The sequence below is a fragment of the Excalfactoria chinensis genome, chromosome 21 (assembly GCF_039878825.1).
Source record: "Excalfactoria chinensis isolate bCotChi1 chromosome 21, bCotChi1.hap2, whole genome shotgun sequence".
In the NCBI taxonomy this organism is placed as follows: domain Eukaryota; kingdom Metazoa; phylum Chordata; class Aves; order Galliformes; family Phasianidae; genus Excalfactoria; species Excalfactoria chinensis.
The window spans coordinates 3,238,902-3,251,807 of NC_092845.1; the positions used below are offsets into that span (position 1 = coordinate 3,238,902).

Consider the following 12,906-nt stretch of genomic DNA (forward strand, 5'->3'; position numbering starts at 1 on the left):
ACTGCAAGAGAAATGAACCAGAGCCATATTGAATCAGCCTGAGTTCCACCCACAGCCCTGCGAATGGAGGTTCCTATTAGCTGCTTGGAAGTGCTTATCTGCAGCCAAGATCTCAGCCGTGGCTGAAAGCCACATCTCATGCACAGCTCTGGAGATGGAGCTGAAAGGCACAGAGTGGTTGAGCAGCAAGCTGGTGTATGTGGGAGTAGGACAGCTGGGAGATGTTTATCAGTGCTGTGTCTGCACTGGCAGTATTACCACATTAGCCTGCGGCACTTATGTCTTCAACCATTGCATCTCAGGTAAAGTAGTTGAGTGGAAGCCCAAATTCAGTTCACCCCAACACAGCCAAGATTTCACACGGTTCACACCATGTTGCATAATCTAGAGTGAAAAAAATCTGCAATCTTGACACAAATATGGTCCTCGTTAGCTTAAAAATACTATTTTTACCTCTGTCTTTTTTCCCTTGGATTTAACTTGACAGCATGCAGTGTCTCTTAGCACAGAAGATGGAGCGTGGATACGGGTTTAGTTGAGCTGTAGCACTTCAGCTGCAGCACATTTATTTACAAAACAACCAAAAAATAATAATATGAAATCATTGATTCAAAGGAATCAATAATAAATATTTGCTTTCCTCTGAGTTGTTCAGACACAGTACAGGTACACCAATTATAGCAGGTAGAAGAGATGTAAGCTCAGTTTAGCTGCTTAGACATAAGAAAGCTACATAACATTGTATGCGTTTAATCACACTAGTAATAACTGGTATATGACAGTAAATGCTTTAAACACGCTATTTTACACAATCAAGTTTGGCTTATGGTTCATTTGTTTCCCTTGTGCAACTCCTGGTTTTCTGGAGCCCAGAAAATGTCCCTTTGGAAATGAGATACCTTTTAAATGAACTCTTTCTGCAGGGAAGAGGCTGTTGGGGCACAGGCTGGGGGGTGTTCTGCTTGCTGGCACCAAGCAGCCCCCAGGCTGCAATGGAGCACAGCACCCTTTGCTAATTGCAAGCCTGGCCTGTGACTCAAACTAACCTCCAGTATTAGGTACTTAGGCTGTAACCAGCTGGACTGTTTGGACTGTTATCCTCACTTGGTGTTAATGAGGTACTGGTTGCTTGGGGTGTTTGCTTTGCTGAGAAATTCACTCCTGCTTTACTCTTCATAGTGTTGCAGATAATCTGCATCACAGCTGACATCACAGTCAGCAAACTTAAAAGCCACAAACCTTCACAAGTCTTAGACCTGGAATGCTTTGGAAGAACTCAGGAGCAGCACCTATGCCTTCAGGGCCTACAAAAAGAGGAGTCAGACACTGAGCAGCAGCTGCTACCTCCAAACAGAGCACAGCTGACCTAGGAATGTGGCTCTGAAATGGTGCCTAGAATGACCCAGTATCTAATACTGTTGAAAGTAAAAGCTTATCAAACAGCTGATTTCCTTCTATCAGCTGGTGGCTCAAGGCCCCCCTACCTCCTTAGAACAAACAGTATTTTGGCTTTTCGGGGGGGTGTTTGTGCTGACCGCAGTACAGAAAGCAAACAGTCGGTGTGATGAAGATGGTGATTGCTTTAGGAAAAGAAGTTCTCAGGTAGTATAGGGCTAATTTGAAACCTGTTTTTCATAGGGAAGTGGCCCAAACGTGGCCTCGTTTCAATCAGACCTTCTAAGATCTCAAATAAATGGGATGATGGGGTCTCAGAATTTAGAACCTACAAGCTCAGTGTCTTCTGTGTAGCAGTGGTCAGAGGAAAGTATAAATGACAGACAGTTCTGGGACCATCTGCCCCCATAGGAATCCTGTCCCTATTTCCCACCATTCCTTACTGGCCTTCACATTGATGTGTAAGACTATATCCCTTGAAAATGTCAATTCTGGCAAACAATCACAGAAAGTATTTTCATGTTTCCCTTTTCTATGAGTCCTGCTAAGGTTTAAGCCTTGAGAATAGCACATGGCCTCCAGGTTGGTGTCTGGCAGTGCACCTTCCTTCCCTTAGCACCGCACTTACAGTTTACCTGTCCCTGGTGTATTTTCCTCATGATGTTTTCTTTTACTCCATCTTACCTGGATGTGTGAAGGTCAGTCCAGGAATGCTGTCTATTCAGTTTTGGGAAGAGCTCTCTGAGGTTTCTATATGGTTCACCCCAAACTGGTGTAATTCACAACCTGCCTGTAGCAAACACATCTTCCAAATCCATCTTCTGGGCTTTTTGGTTGGTTAGCGGCCCTCAGTTTTTGAGGCATGCCTTCATTTTGGCTTCAGCATCCAGTTCTCATCTCACTAAGGCTCACGTGACACAGATACAACTCTGGTGAAGTTACTGCAGCTTTTCAGTGCTGTCTATACAAGCAGTCGGGCTGCATTTCCCTGGATGCATCATTAGTCTTATCCTAGCAATTGAAGTATCTCTGCTTCCTTGACATGAAGTATCTTCCTTAACATGTAGGCTCTGTATTACTGGATCTCTTGACCTTTCCTATCTGTTTTAGTTGCAGCTCCCAGAAGTATTTCCCTCGAAGGCTGCATGCAGAAAAAAGGCAAGCGTGTCAGTTCCCTTTGAGGCTGACCACCAGAGTACCTTCAGCAGACAGACTGCCTTGAAATCTCCAGGTAAGACCATGCATTCATCTGGAAGCTTCTCCAGAAACAGTACAAAAGACCCTTCCCCTTAAACCTCACTGCAATATCAGATATCTTTCTGTCTCTGTTGATCCCTTTTAAAAAGTCCTGAGGTTTGGCTTCATTTCACTCGTACAGCGCTTAGCTGACCTTGTTTTCAGCTGCAGTTTTAAAATGCTCAGTGTTCCGCTTTCTAGGAAGGTACTTGAAAAAGAAGGCTCCCTTTTCCCCTCAATTTTTATCTTTCTTTTAACAACAGGAGAAAAAAAAACCAATCCATCTCAGAACCTCAAGTGCTATGAAAGAGTTGAGTGGGAGGGCTTCTTGCGGTGCAGATTGTCACAGGTGACTAAAATTAAGCTGACCAGGGAGGTAACTAGCTAATCTAACAATTCCTATGTGGCTGGTGGTACGTGGTGTGTTTCTGGATGGCAGGAGTCGGAGCAGTCACACGGTCTGGAACGCTCGGCTCTGGGCAGGCACCATGACCAACGTGGCTCCCATTTTCATCAGGTTGGCGTAATCGACTTTCTTTGGCTCTGTTTCCTTCCCTCCCATCTCCCTCTGGCTGTATTGTGGAGGAGTCAGATGGGGTGTAGCTTCAGTTGACAAAGTCCGCTGGCTGCGAGAGGCACTGTTGGCTGTCGACCTGGTTGAGGAGGAACCCGAACGTGAGCTCCTGGAACCAGAGGATGAAGAGCTGGGCTTGACAAGATGGGCTTTGGGTGCCTCTGCGTCTTCTCTGCAATCAAACATACCACGAGAACAGAAACAATTACACATTTTACTACCCTGAATCGCTGCTGCAATGGTTGCTCGCTGAAGTCAACGAGGCACATTTGTCTTGAAGCTTAAGCAAGGCTTCCCTGAATTCTGTGCAACATAACTTCATAGATTGAATTTGCTGTAGCTCTGCAGAGCTATTGGCCAAATGGATTTGGAACACACATGTGCACTACTGGCTTTGTGCGTGGATTTGAAGTCCGTAGTACAAATGCCAGTGCAAACAGCTCAGAAAGAACTGTCTGTTCTGTTATCTTTATTCATAATGACAAATTACCTATACAAGACTAGCAGAGACCTGTTCTACTGGTTTAAAAAATGTGAGCAGTGAAAATAGCACAGCAACTGAGCCCAGAGAGAGAGGAGAGGTGTGAAAAGATGACGGAAGAGGCTCAGATGAGAATAAAAAGGCAAGCAAGGTTTGAAAGCAAAGAGAACAAGAAATGCAAGGGAAGCGATGAGCAGAAACTGCCTTCTTGCTGGCCATAGCAGCAACCTGACCACCAGCAGAGTAATCGGCTGCTGAATGGATTATAAAGATGCCTGCTTAACCACATGTGGGGTGTCGTATGAGGGCAGGCAGAAGTAAGGTGGAATGAGGTGAAGGGGTTCTTTAGGGACAGGAGCAGCTAAATCTCATTCCTGGAAATATATATATAGATATATATACACACACATGTATGTATTTCTCATAACTTTGCTCCCTGAGCTCAATTGGCTGAAGACCAAGAGGAGTGAGTGGCAGAGCTCACACACATGGGACAGATGAGTTCAAAGAACACGCGTCAGCGTTCTTGGGACTCTTAATTAGGGGTGAGGCTTCCCAGCTCTGCACACAGAGGCTTGGAGGGTTTCTCACCCTGAGCACAGTTGCTCAGAAGACTCAGGAAAGACCATGAGAACCTTAGAAAATTCCCAACAGAAATCTTAACAGTGATGTTTCAGGAAGAATCTAAAAGCTTTATAGAATGATTTTTAAGAAACCAATGCCTGGGTTACTGAAACCTGGAGTGAAAAGAGACGCTAATTCGGAGCATGCTGGGTGTAGAGGAAACTGAAAGACAGGAGGGGATTAAGGGAAAGGTGTTACCTGATTTCATTCGGGGCCTCCTCTTCCTCATACCTCTTCTTTTCTTTCCTCCTTATTGTCAGTCTCACCACCAGGATCAGGAGGCAGAGTCCCACCACGACGCCGCAAACCGCTCCAGCAATCATGCCGATATTTTGGGCATCTGTTGTCAGGAAAATAAAGAGATTAACAGGTAAACACTCTATAGTGGCCAAACAGACACGTTCTGTTTCACACTAGAAGTTATATCTGCATTTATAAATTGAATTTTACTACTTAAGTGTCTCAATGCGGTTGAGCCAACTTAGCTTAAATACATGAGACAATACTGAGAAAAGTATTCTCTTCTAGAAGGGTGGGATCACAGGAGCTGTGCTTTCAGCTGTGAGTCAGAACTGAGATGGGGAGGAAAAATCCTTATGTAAGAGCCCGGAACCACAAAAAGCATAATAGAGGCAGACAGCGCAACCCACGCTCAAGGAAAAGTACCAATTTTCTGAAGGCAAGAGAGTGAACTACAGATATTTCCCCATGAGGTCTGAATCCTGAAATGTTCGCTGTCTGCTTACTGAATGAATTACTCAATTCTGGGGGAAAAAAGTGACCCAAGGAGGACAGAAAGGATGGGAGAAAGGAAAACTGTGCTGTGCCAATACAAGGCATTTCTTCATTCAAAATAGGGAGGTTAATGAAACAACACTTCCCAGTGTGTCTGAGCCCTTGGCTGAACCTGCATGAAACCTTTTGATAAGAGAGGTTAGGTTGGGTTTGGCTGTAAGTTGTTTCCTTAGGGCTTGTCCCTGTGGAGGCTTTAGCAAATCGAAATGAGGTTGTAAACCAATTCAGTTCAATTGACATAAAAGCTGCCAGGACACTTCAGATGCCTGAGGGGAGCAGGTTTTCCTTCCTACATGACCTTAATGCAGCTACTTCAGTCCTGGCTCAGCAGATACATTCCAAAGCTATGGAAACTCCATAGAAGAAATCTCTGTCGGCAGTCGTTCATTTCAGCAGTTCAGGCTCTGATCTCCCCTGAGATGTACACACAAAAGCTTTCCAAACTGCATTGTTTCTTTGGATTTACTGTCAATGCCGGTGCTCAACTCCACCCATTTCCTTGCAGGCATATGCAAAGACATCATAGGTAGATACTACACACCTTTGATGTGATTAATCACATAGATACCAATTTCATTCTCTACTGTTTGGGCCAAATTTATTGAATCTGGATTAAAACCAACCTGTGCCCAAAGTTGCTTTTTCCCTTTGCACATTACAGCCTTTATGGGCTGCCTGGAAATAGCTTGCTGTTTCAAATGCAACAAGGAATTTTGTTGGTCATTCCCCAGATCAGTATTTCTAACAGACCAAAACATTGGAGCCCAAACAATGCATTTACCACTGCAGGCTGTATGGAACACTGCTGAGCAAGTGAGAACTGTTCCATGTGACTGGAGTACAAAAGGGCAAAGGTGTGGCACAGGGTTCATCCAGAGAAGTGGGTCAGCTGAGGACCTACATTGCTCATACAGAGGTGAGAAGACCAGTTCTGTGCAATACTCACGCTGCACTGTTACCCGAACAACACAGCTCTCTTGTCCAGCCTCGTTGGTGGCCATACATTGGTACAACCCTGTACTCATCTGAGTGAGGTTCTTCAGTAAGACTTGACCTGGATTAGAAATGTCTGAAACAGGAAAAAATTACACTCAGATTAATAATAAAAAAAGACTAAGAATGGATGGATGGGACACAAAAACCAGCACTGAACTTGCAAATCAAATCAGTTCAAGATCAGCCATAACTTAGGAAAGACTATTTGTCAGTCTTTTGCAAAACATGAGAACTTGTGCACTTCCTTGCTCAGGGTGGAGCACAATACAGCATCCTGCTGTAGCCAAGTTCTGGTAAAGCACTGCTCTCACTGCCAGCACTCACTCCCTGGTTCCAAGGCGGACACACAATGTGCCTGTGGGTGGTTATCTGGCTTTCAGCACATGGAGAGCTTTAAGAAGTGACTTACTGACTCTCGATGTAGGTGGGAGATGTTCAGCTTTCTCATCTTCCTCATTTATACGCTGCCACCGGTAGGAGATGGGTGCAGTGCCAGAGGAAGAACGGCACTGCAGGGACAGGTCTTTCCCTTCTGACAGCTCTCCTTCTAGCCAGCACTTGGGCTTGGAGGGTTTCTCTGTACAAAACAGAACACAGGTTGTGCACACGCAGCAGATTATTTTCTTTTAATCCTTTCTTAAAAATGATTGTTATTTACACTTGTGCTGTTTGTCAGTGGACTTTAACTGCAACCTTGTGCAGCTTTGTAGTGTAGGAAGGAGAAAGAACACATTCTGAGTCTGCCTGCTTCATGGATACTCGTGCCAATGGAGTTGTATCAAAGCCTTCTTCTAGGCATTCTCTTTAGGGAATATCCTTTCCCTGAAATCCTTTCCCTCCCCCTGCTTCTCCATTTCTTCCTTCTCCCCACACAATCTGGTGGGTCACAGCAGGACTTACATGGAGTGATAACAGTTGCCTAATGCCAAGCAATAAACTGGAATCAGGGAAGAGAAATGCTAACCCCGGTGGCTTATCCATCACCTTCAATGACTTGGGTCAGTTTGGGCTCCAGGGACACAAACTCAGAGTCCTCAGCAAGAGTTCTGGACAGAGTGATGGTTGCTAGGATATCACTCTAGTTTGCATGATGAGATCATAGGATAATTTAGAAAGGAGATGTTGCAAGTGGGTTACGCTTACCACAAAGTAATTCTCTGGGCTCTTCCTGTGTTCTGTCCTTTGCCAAAATATGCAAAAGCAGATACAAGCTTAATGAAACCTGATCAAGAGATGTCTGTGTGTATTTATACCCTAATGTAATAAATCTCTCTGCAGGAAATGTGCCTAGATATCTAGGTATCTTTATATGTCTTTGAAAGAACAATAAAACGATCTTACCTACTACCTTCAGGGTGATGTGAGCCCATTCATACTGCCCAGCATTCTTCACCTTACATATGTACTTCCCTGCATCACTGGACTGCAGCGAGATGATCTGCAGGGATGCATCTCCAGCACGGAAGTTGGAAGTGAATGAAACACGGCCCTTCTGTTCTTCATTCAGGTCATCATAAACGTGGCCTCCAGAGTAGGTGATCACCTGAGGAGCAGAGATGGACAGCTGTCATTTTACTTCTGTATGGAACAACAGAACAAAGTCTTTTCAGAATCTGCAGGCTATGGTCCTGTATCACTAAGTGCCTTACTCAGGAAGCCCAGAGCAAGGTGGAAAATTAAACCTGGATTTCAAATCTGAGGCTGGGTTCAACTAAAACAGCAAAGTAGTCATTCCAGCTGATTCAAGTTACTGCAGACCCGATTTTATAAGTACTTAATGACTATACTTCCCTCTCCTCTTCCCCCCCCCCAAGATTTCAAAGCCCATGCCTATGAAATAGAATTCCTGAAGGCCCAAAGGGCACTTCTGAGGTTTATCTGGAGACGACTGATAAGATAATACCATTGATCTAAGGAAAACATAGTTGCATCACTACCTCCTTCATACATTAACATCCACACACTTTAAACACATCAGCTAGGTTTTCTCCTTACTTCCTCAGTATAAACTACAAAGGACTTCAGACTTCTCTTTAAACCAATGGCTGCTATTGATACCAGCACAGCAATAGGGCCAACAGATCATGTTTGCCCAGCAGATCGTGGATGAACCTACCGCTTTCTGCACCGATTCAGATGTGTGCAGCAGCCACTCAATGTCCAGGCTGCCTTGCTCCAGGAGGCCCAGGCGGTGGTGACAAGGCAAAGTCACGTTTTCTTCTGCCACTCTTTTAAATTCCGTCTGAGCTTCAGCCAGCCAGACAGAACAGGAAGCTGAAAGATAAATGCTGGTGGTCAGAGGCTGTGAGTAAGGATCCATTTCTGTGCTCGCAGCTTAGATTTCATTGCATTCTTCTTCGTTTGCTTCGTGGCATCAAAGAAAACCCAACAGCTTGGCTTCCTGCACAGATTGCAGCTGATTCAGGGAGACGTTCATATGTACACAAGGAGATCATTTCACACCAATATTGAAGCACGAAGAACAGATGGTTTTGCACTCCAGAGCTGTCAGGACTGAAGTCACACGATCGTTTTGCTCATCTGTGCATCTGTGTCCCCATTGCAATCAGAGTATCAGATTACCTCCTTCTTTTTGCCCTCACTTTTTATCCCCTTAATTCAGAAGTGGCATTTCAGTCTGGAAGACCCATAGCTTTATCCCCGTCTTAGCCTGATGGATAGCTTAGAGTCTCTTCCCTATCACTGCAAACAAGGTACCAGCCTGGGAACAAGGTCATTAAGCAGAATAGCGAACGTTCTTTCAATGGCAACGTCGAAATAACAACAAAAAAAACCTCACAAATGGTCAAAGAGAGCCTGAGAAGAAAAAGAAATGACCAAGGAGAACCACTAGAGGGAAGCCGAGTCCTTCACACGTTGTTAAGCGTGACAGCCCGACCACAACCAAAACCCAGAGCCAGGAGATGGCGCAGCCGGAGCGGCACCGCGTTGCAGCAGCGCTGCTTAAATCGGAGCCTTTTTCTGTATCGGGTTCCTGCTCGAACCAGACCGAAGCAAGGGCCGGCTCTTGGCATTGCACACCTCCCAGTTTTGATAATCAGTGGGCTTTGGTAAGCTCAAACCCGTTTAAAAGTGGCCCAAATAGAAAACAGGAACTGAAAAATTGGAGCGTTCAGGTCAGGGAGCCTCAAATCTGCTGCAAAACCAAAAGGAGCATTTTTCAGTGTGAATTCCTGTGGCATGAATACCGTTTGTGTTCGTGCTTTTTCTCACGTGAAATCTCCTGGTTCTGAGATCAGTTAACACGAAGCTGATTAAAACTGAGCTGGCAGCACTAGGAAGATACTCCACGTGTGTAATTCAATGCACAGTGCCATGATTACGTAGCGAGATTACTGGCAACAGCTGCAGTTACACAGGCTGCTCCTGCACTTGGATTCAAGCAGTGGATTTTTAACGTTACCTTTACTTTTATTCCCCAAAAGCAGCTAAAATGACATCCAAAGAGATACTGCGTCGGCTTTTTCTGTTTCCTCAGGACTAGCACTGGTCTAAAAATACTCCTCTCTCCTGCTCCCATTCTCAGATTTGCCTCTTGGTTGTCACATCCCAAGCTCCTGATATTGAATCAATACTGTTAAGTGCTTGTACCAAAGGCATCAGCTTCTACACGTGTGCACGTGTATAGAAACGCCTGGAAAGAGAAGACAAGAAGAGTCTTGCAAAGGATTAAACCCTCCTCCTCTATACACATCTCTGCATGAATTGATGGCTACGAAAGCTCCTTTTCAGCCACATTAGTTGCTTTCTTTAAAGGGAAAATTAATCCAGTTTATCACTGGGTTCACTGGGCTCAAAGCTCCATCTGCCAAATACAATTATACCTTCTGCTAAGGGAAATGCCTGCTTTCTCTTGCAGCCACACTGCTGCCGGCTGCCTTCATTAACATGCTGACACTCACTAGATGACTGATCAATAAGTTTAATTAGAGTGCCACAATCGTGAGCATTCACATAACATTTGCAGCGGCTTCAAAGGCTGTGCCAGCAGGGCTCTGAGGCTTTGTGTAGATCTCACAAGATATTGTGGATTTTAAAATGTAGTTTTACATTTGATGCCCGGGTCAGGATCATCAATTGCATTTTGATGGAGTGTAACAGCAATAAGCAAACCGGCTTGGACAGACTGTTTTCAGGAGAGCTCACATTGCATTCTGCAGCCCCACTCAGAGCTCCAGGACCACACGAGGGCAGAGTAGAGCAGCCCTGCACTCAGACCACGGATACAGCACAGACAACGGATGGCTTTCCCAAAAGTCAGCCCCGCCGTCTTGCTCAATAAGGCAATGCGTGTGCAGGCTCTGCAATTCTCACCCAAAAAAACCTCTTCCCCTTCCACATCCTGTGTGGGATTCTGTGCCACGAACAGTAATTCAGGAATTGCTTCAGCTTTACTCAGGCCTTACTCAGAGACATTGCATGACTGCAGGGGGGAGGTCAGTTTGTTTTCGCAGAGCAGCAGCACCACAAAGCATTGGCTTGTGGATCTCAAACAGCCTCCTGTATCATCTGCATGCTCCAGCAGTGCACCATTGTTCAGAAGACAATAGCTCAGTCACCCAGCACACTCCAGACCAAGGAGCATTGTTAAGAATGCCAAAGCAAGCATACATCAAGTAAAAATGAATATACATTCATTCAAGGCCAAGCTGGATGTGACTCTGGGCAGCCTGGTCTGGTGGTTGGCGACCCTGCACATAGCAGGGGGGTTGAAACTAGATGATCATTTTGGTCCTTTTCCATCCAGGCCATTCTATGATTCTATGATAAAAGCAGGTCAGCTGTAGTGCAATGCAAGTACCAAGCTCAGTGCAACTGTGGGCTGGCACACCTCACCAAATTATGACCACACAAAGATGTGTTTTCGTGCTGAATACAATCACGCATGCTATCATGAAAGCTAGGCTTATTTTCATGGCCATCCATTAACAAGTATATGCATATAGCCACAAAAACGTGCGTGCATCTGATAGTATCAAATATACATAGATGTCAGGCACAGGAACAGGCACACAGGATCAGATGGAAAATACATGTTTGGCTGAAATTATTTGTAGGCAAGTTCATGTGCTAAAAGCTAAAAAGCTTCCCGAGTTAAATCTTTCATTAGCTTCAGAAGGCAGATGAATTAGGGAGCAACGCTCAATATAGGTGTTACTTTCGAAAGTAAAAGTCCGTGCTTTATCACCTAACTGCTGCGCTTAGAAAGAAGCGCCCATAAAAGCATCAGAGAACTGTGATACAAGACAATAAGGCAAACTTGAGTTGGTGACCGTAACTTTTCCAAAGAAACCCTGAAGCTGCAGGAATCCTTGGTCTGTTTCTAGCATACGATGTCTTGAGTCACAGGAAAATTATAGGTTGTGTGTCTACTCCCGTTCCTTAGGCTCAAGTTGGTGAGGTGAGATGTAAACACTTGCTTAAGTTAAGTAAGGGCTTTACTAAATGCAAACATTAAAAGAACTCTTCACACCGTGGGTTGTCCCAGGGCAGTCACCTAACCTGACCTTGTGTTGGAAACATCAGTCTTGAAGGCTGTCATTTGATCACTGTGTAGTATGTAGTACTATCTGGGCTACTTCCAGTCCACCTGCAATAGGTTCTCCATTTGCTTTTATTCATTAAATGTCCCACTCACGGATTTGAAGACAGAATATTCTGTCTTGATACATACAAGAGCAACATTTGAGAGTTAAACACAAAAGCACTGCTGGGTCTGCAGTGTTGCAACTTTGAGCCACTCCTTCATGCCAGGAATTTAAGACTTCCCATCTGTTAGAGCTCCATCTCCTCGCTGCCTTGTAGGAACAGATTTACTAAGCTGCTCCATGGAAAAGCCAGAGCCAGATCTCACTGCTTGTGAGAGCACAGGGGAATGCAACTGGAGCATTCTGTAACAGACAGGTTTTGAGTCTTACATGCTTAAATAGGAGGCTGGATGCTTTTCTGAGCACGGAATTGTATTCAGAGTAAAAATCTCGCACCTGAGTGATTCTAAACCTCCAATCATTGACGTATCAGTGACACAGCAGACACTAATTCTACAGTTTTCCCTCCACTGAGAAACAGATCATTCTTTCCCCCCTCAATAGTTACAGCGATAGGACAGACCTGAATATCAAGTCCTGTATCTCATCTCCCCTTCCAAACTTCATGAAGTTTCTTCTGCAGATAAGTGAGCCAGCAAATAGCCATGCTGGGCTGTGCCTGAGCTATAAAGAGGACCCAAAAGGCTGACACCCTGTGTCCACTATTGGCCTATGATAGCCCTAATGGCTAGTTGCACTGACAGCATTTTAGGCCAGAATAAACATAAAATGGTGTTTTCTTACAGACGGCTATTTTGCATTCTTTGGGCAAGGGAGGAAAAGCTGGGGGCGGCTGTAAGTCTCCTAAGGATAATTAACTCAGCCAGGGCTGTGCTCTGGGACATCTGCTTTCTGTATTCCTTGGCTGGCAGAGCCATAAAGGCCAGAGGTCTCCTTCTCCCGAGAGCTCGCGTGCTCCAAGTGACCAAGAGCTGCCCCCCAGCACGCTGCCTGCAGCCCGCTCCCCTCCGCCTCCCTTTGATTTCAGGAATTCAGTTGTGAAGCACAAGCGTCTCAAACAAGAAATATGTGAGCTCACAGTCAGCTCCCGCAGGGACAGGCTGGCTGTGTCAGAAGCAAAGAGGTCGGCCTATCCTCATCCATATCCACATCGCATTGCAGAGGTCGCCTGTAATTGGAACCACATGTGCTCAGGCTGAGGCTGGAGGAGGCTGTTAAGCAGAAAGCAAAGAGCG

General features: G+C 45.2%; 1 protein-coding gene across 2 annotated transcripts in view; it reads right to left on the reverse strand.

Moving 5' to 3' along the window:
* Positions 1-526: 526 nt before the first annotated feature.
* The window catches only part of CLMP (CXADR like membrane protein), a 35,474-nt gene continuing 23,094 nt past the window's right edge, over positions 527-12,906 (reverse strand). For both annotated transcript variants that reach the window (XM_072355081.1, XM_072355080.1), the window contains exons 3-8: positions 8,218-8,375; positions 7,443-7,644; positions 6,511-6,678; positions 6,052-6,174; positions 4,509-4,650; positions 527-3,377 (exon numbers count right to left, since the gene is read on the reverse strand). In XM_072355081.1, coding sequence (XP_072211182.1) covers positions 3,083-3,377; positions 4,509-4,650; positions 6,052-6,174; positions 6,511-6,678; positions 7,443-7,644; positions 8,218-8,375 — 1,088 coding nt within the window. In that variant the 3' untranslated portion in view covers positions 527-3,082. The remainder of the gene's footprint in view (positions 3,378-4,508; positions 4,651-6,051; positions 6,175-6,510; positions 6,679-7,442; positions 7,645-8,217; positions 8,376-12,906) is intronic.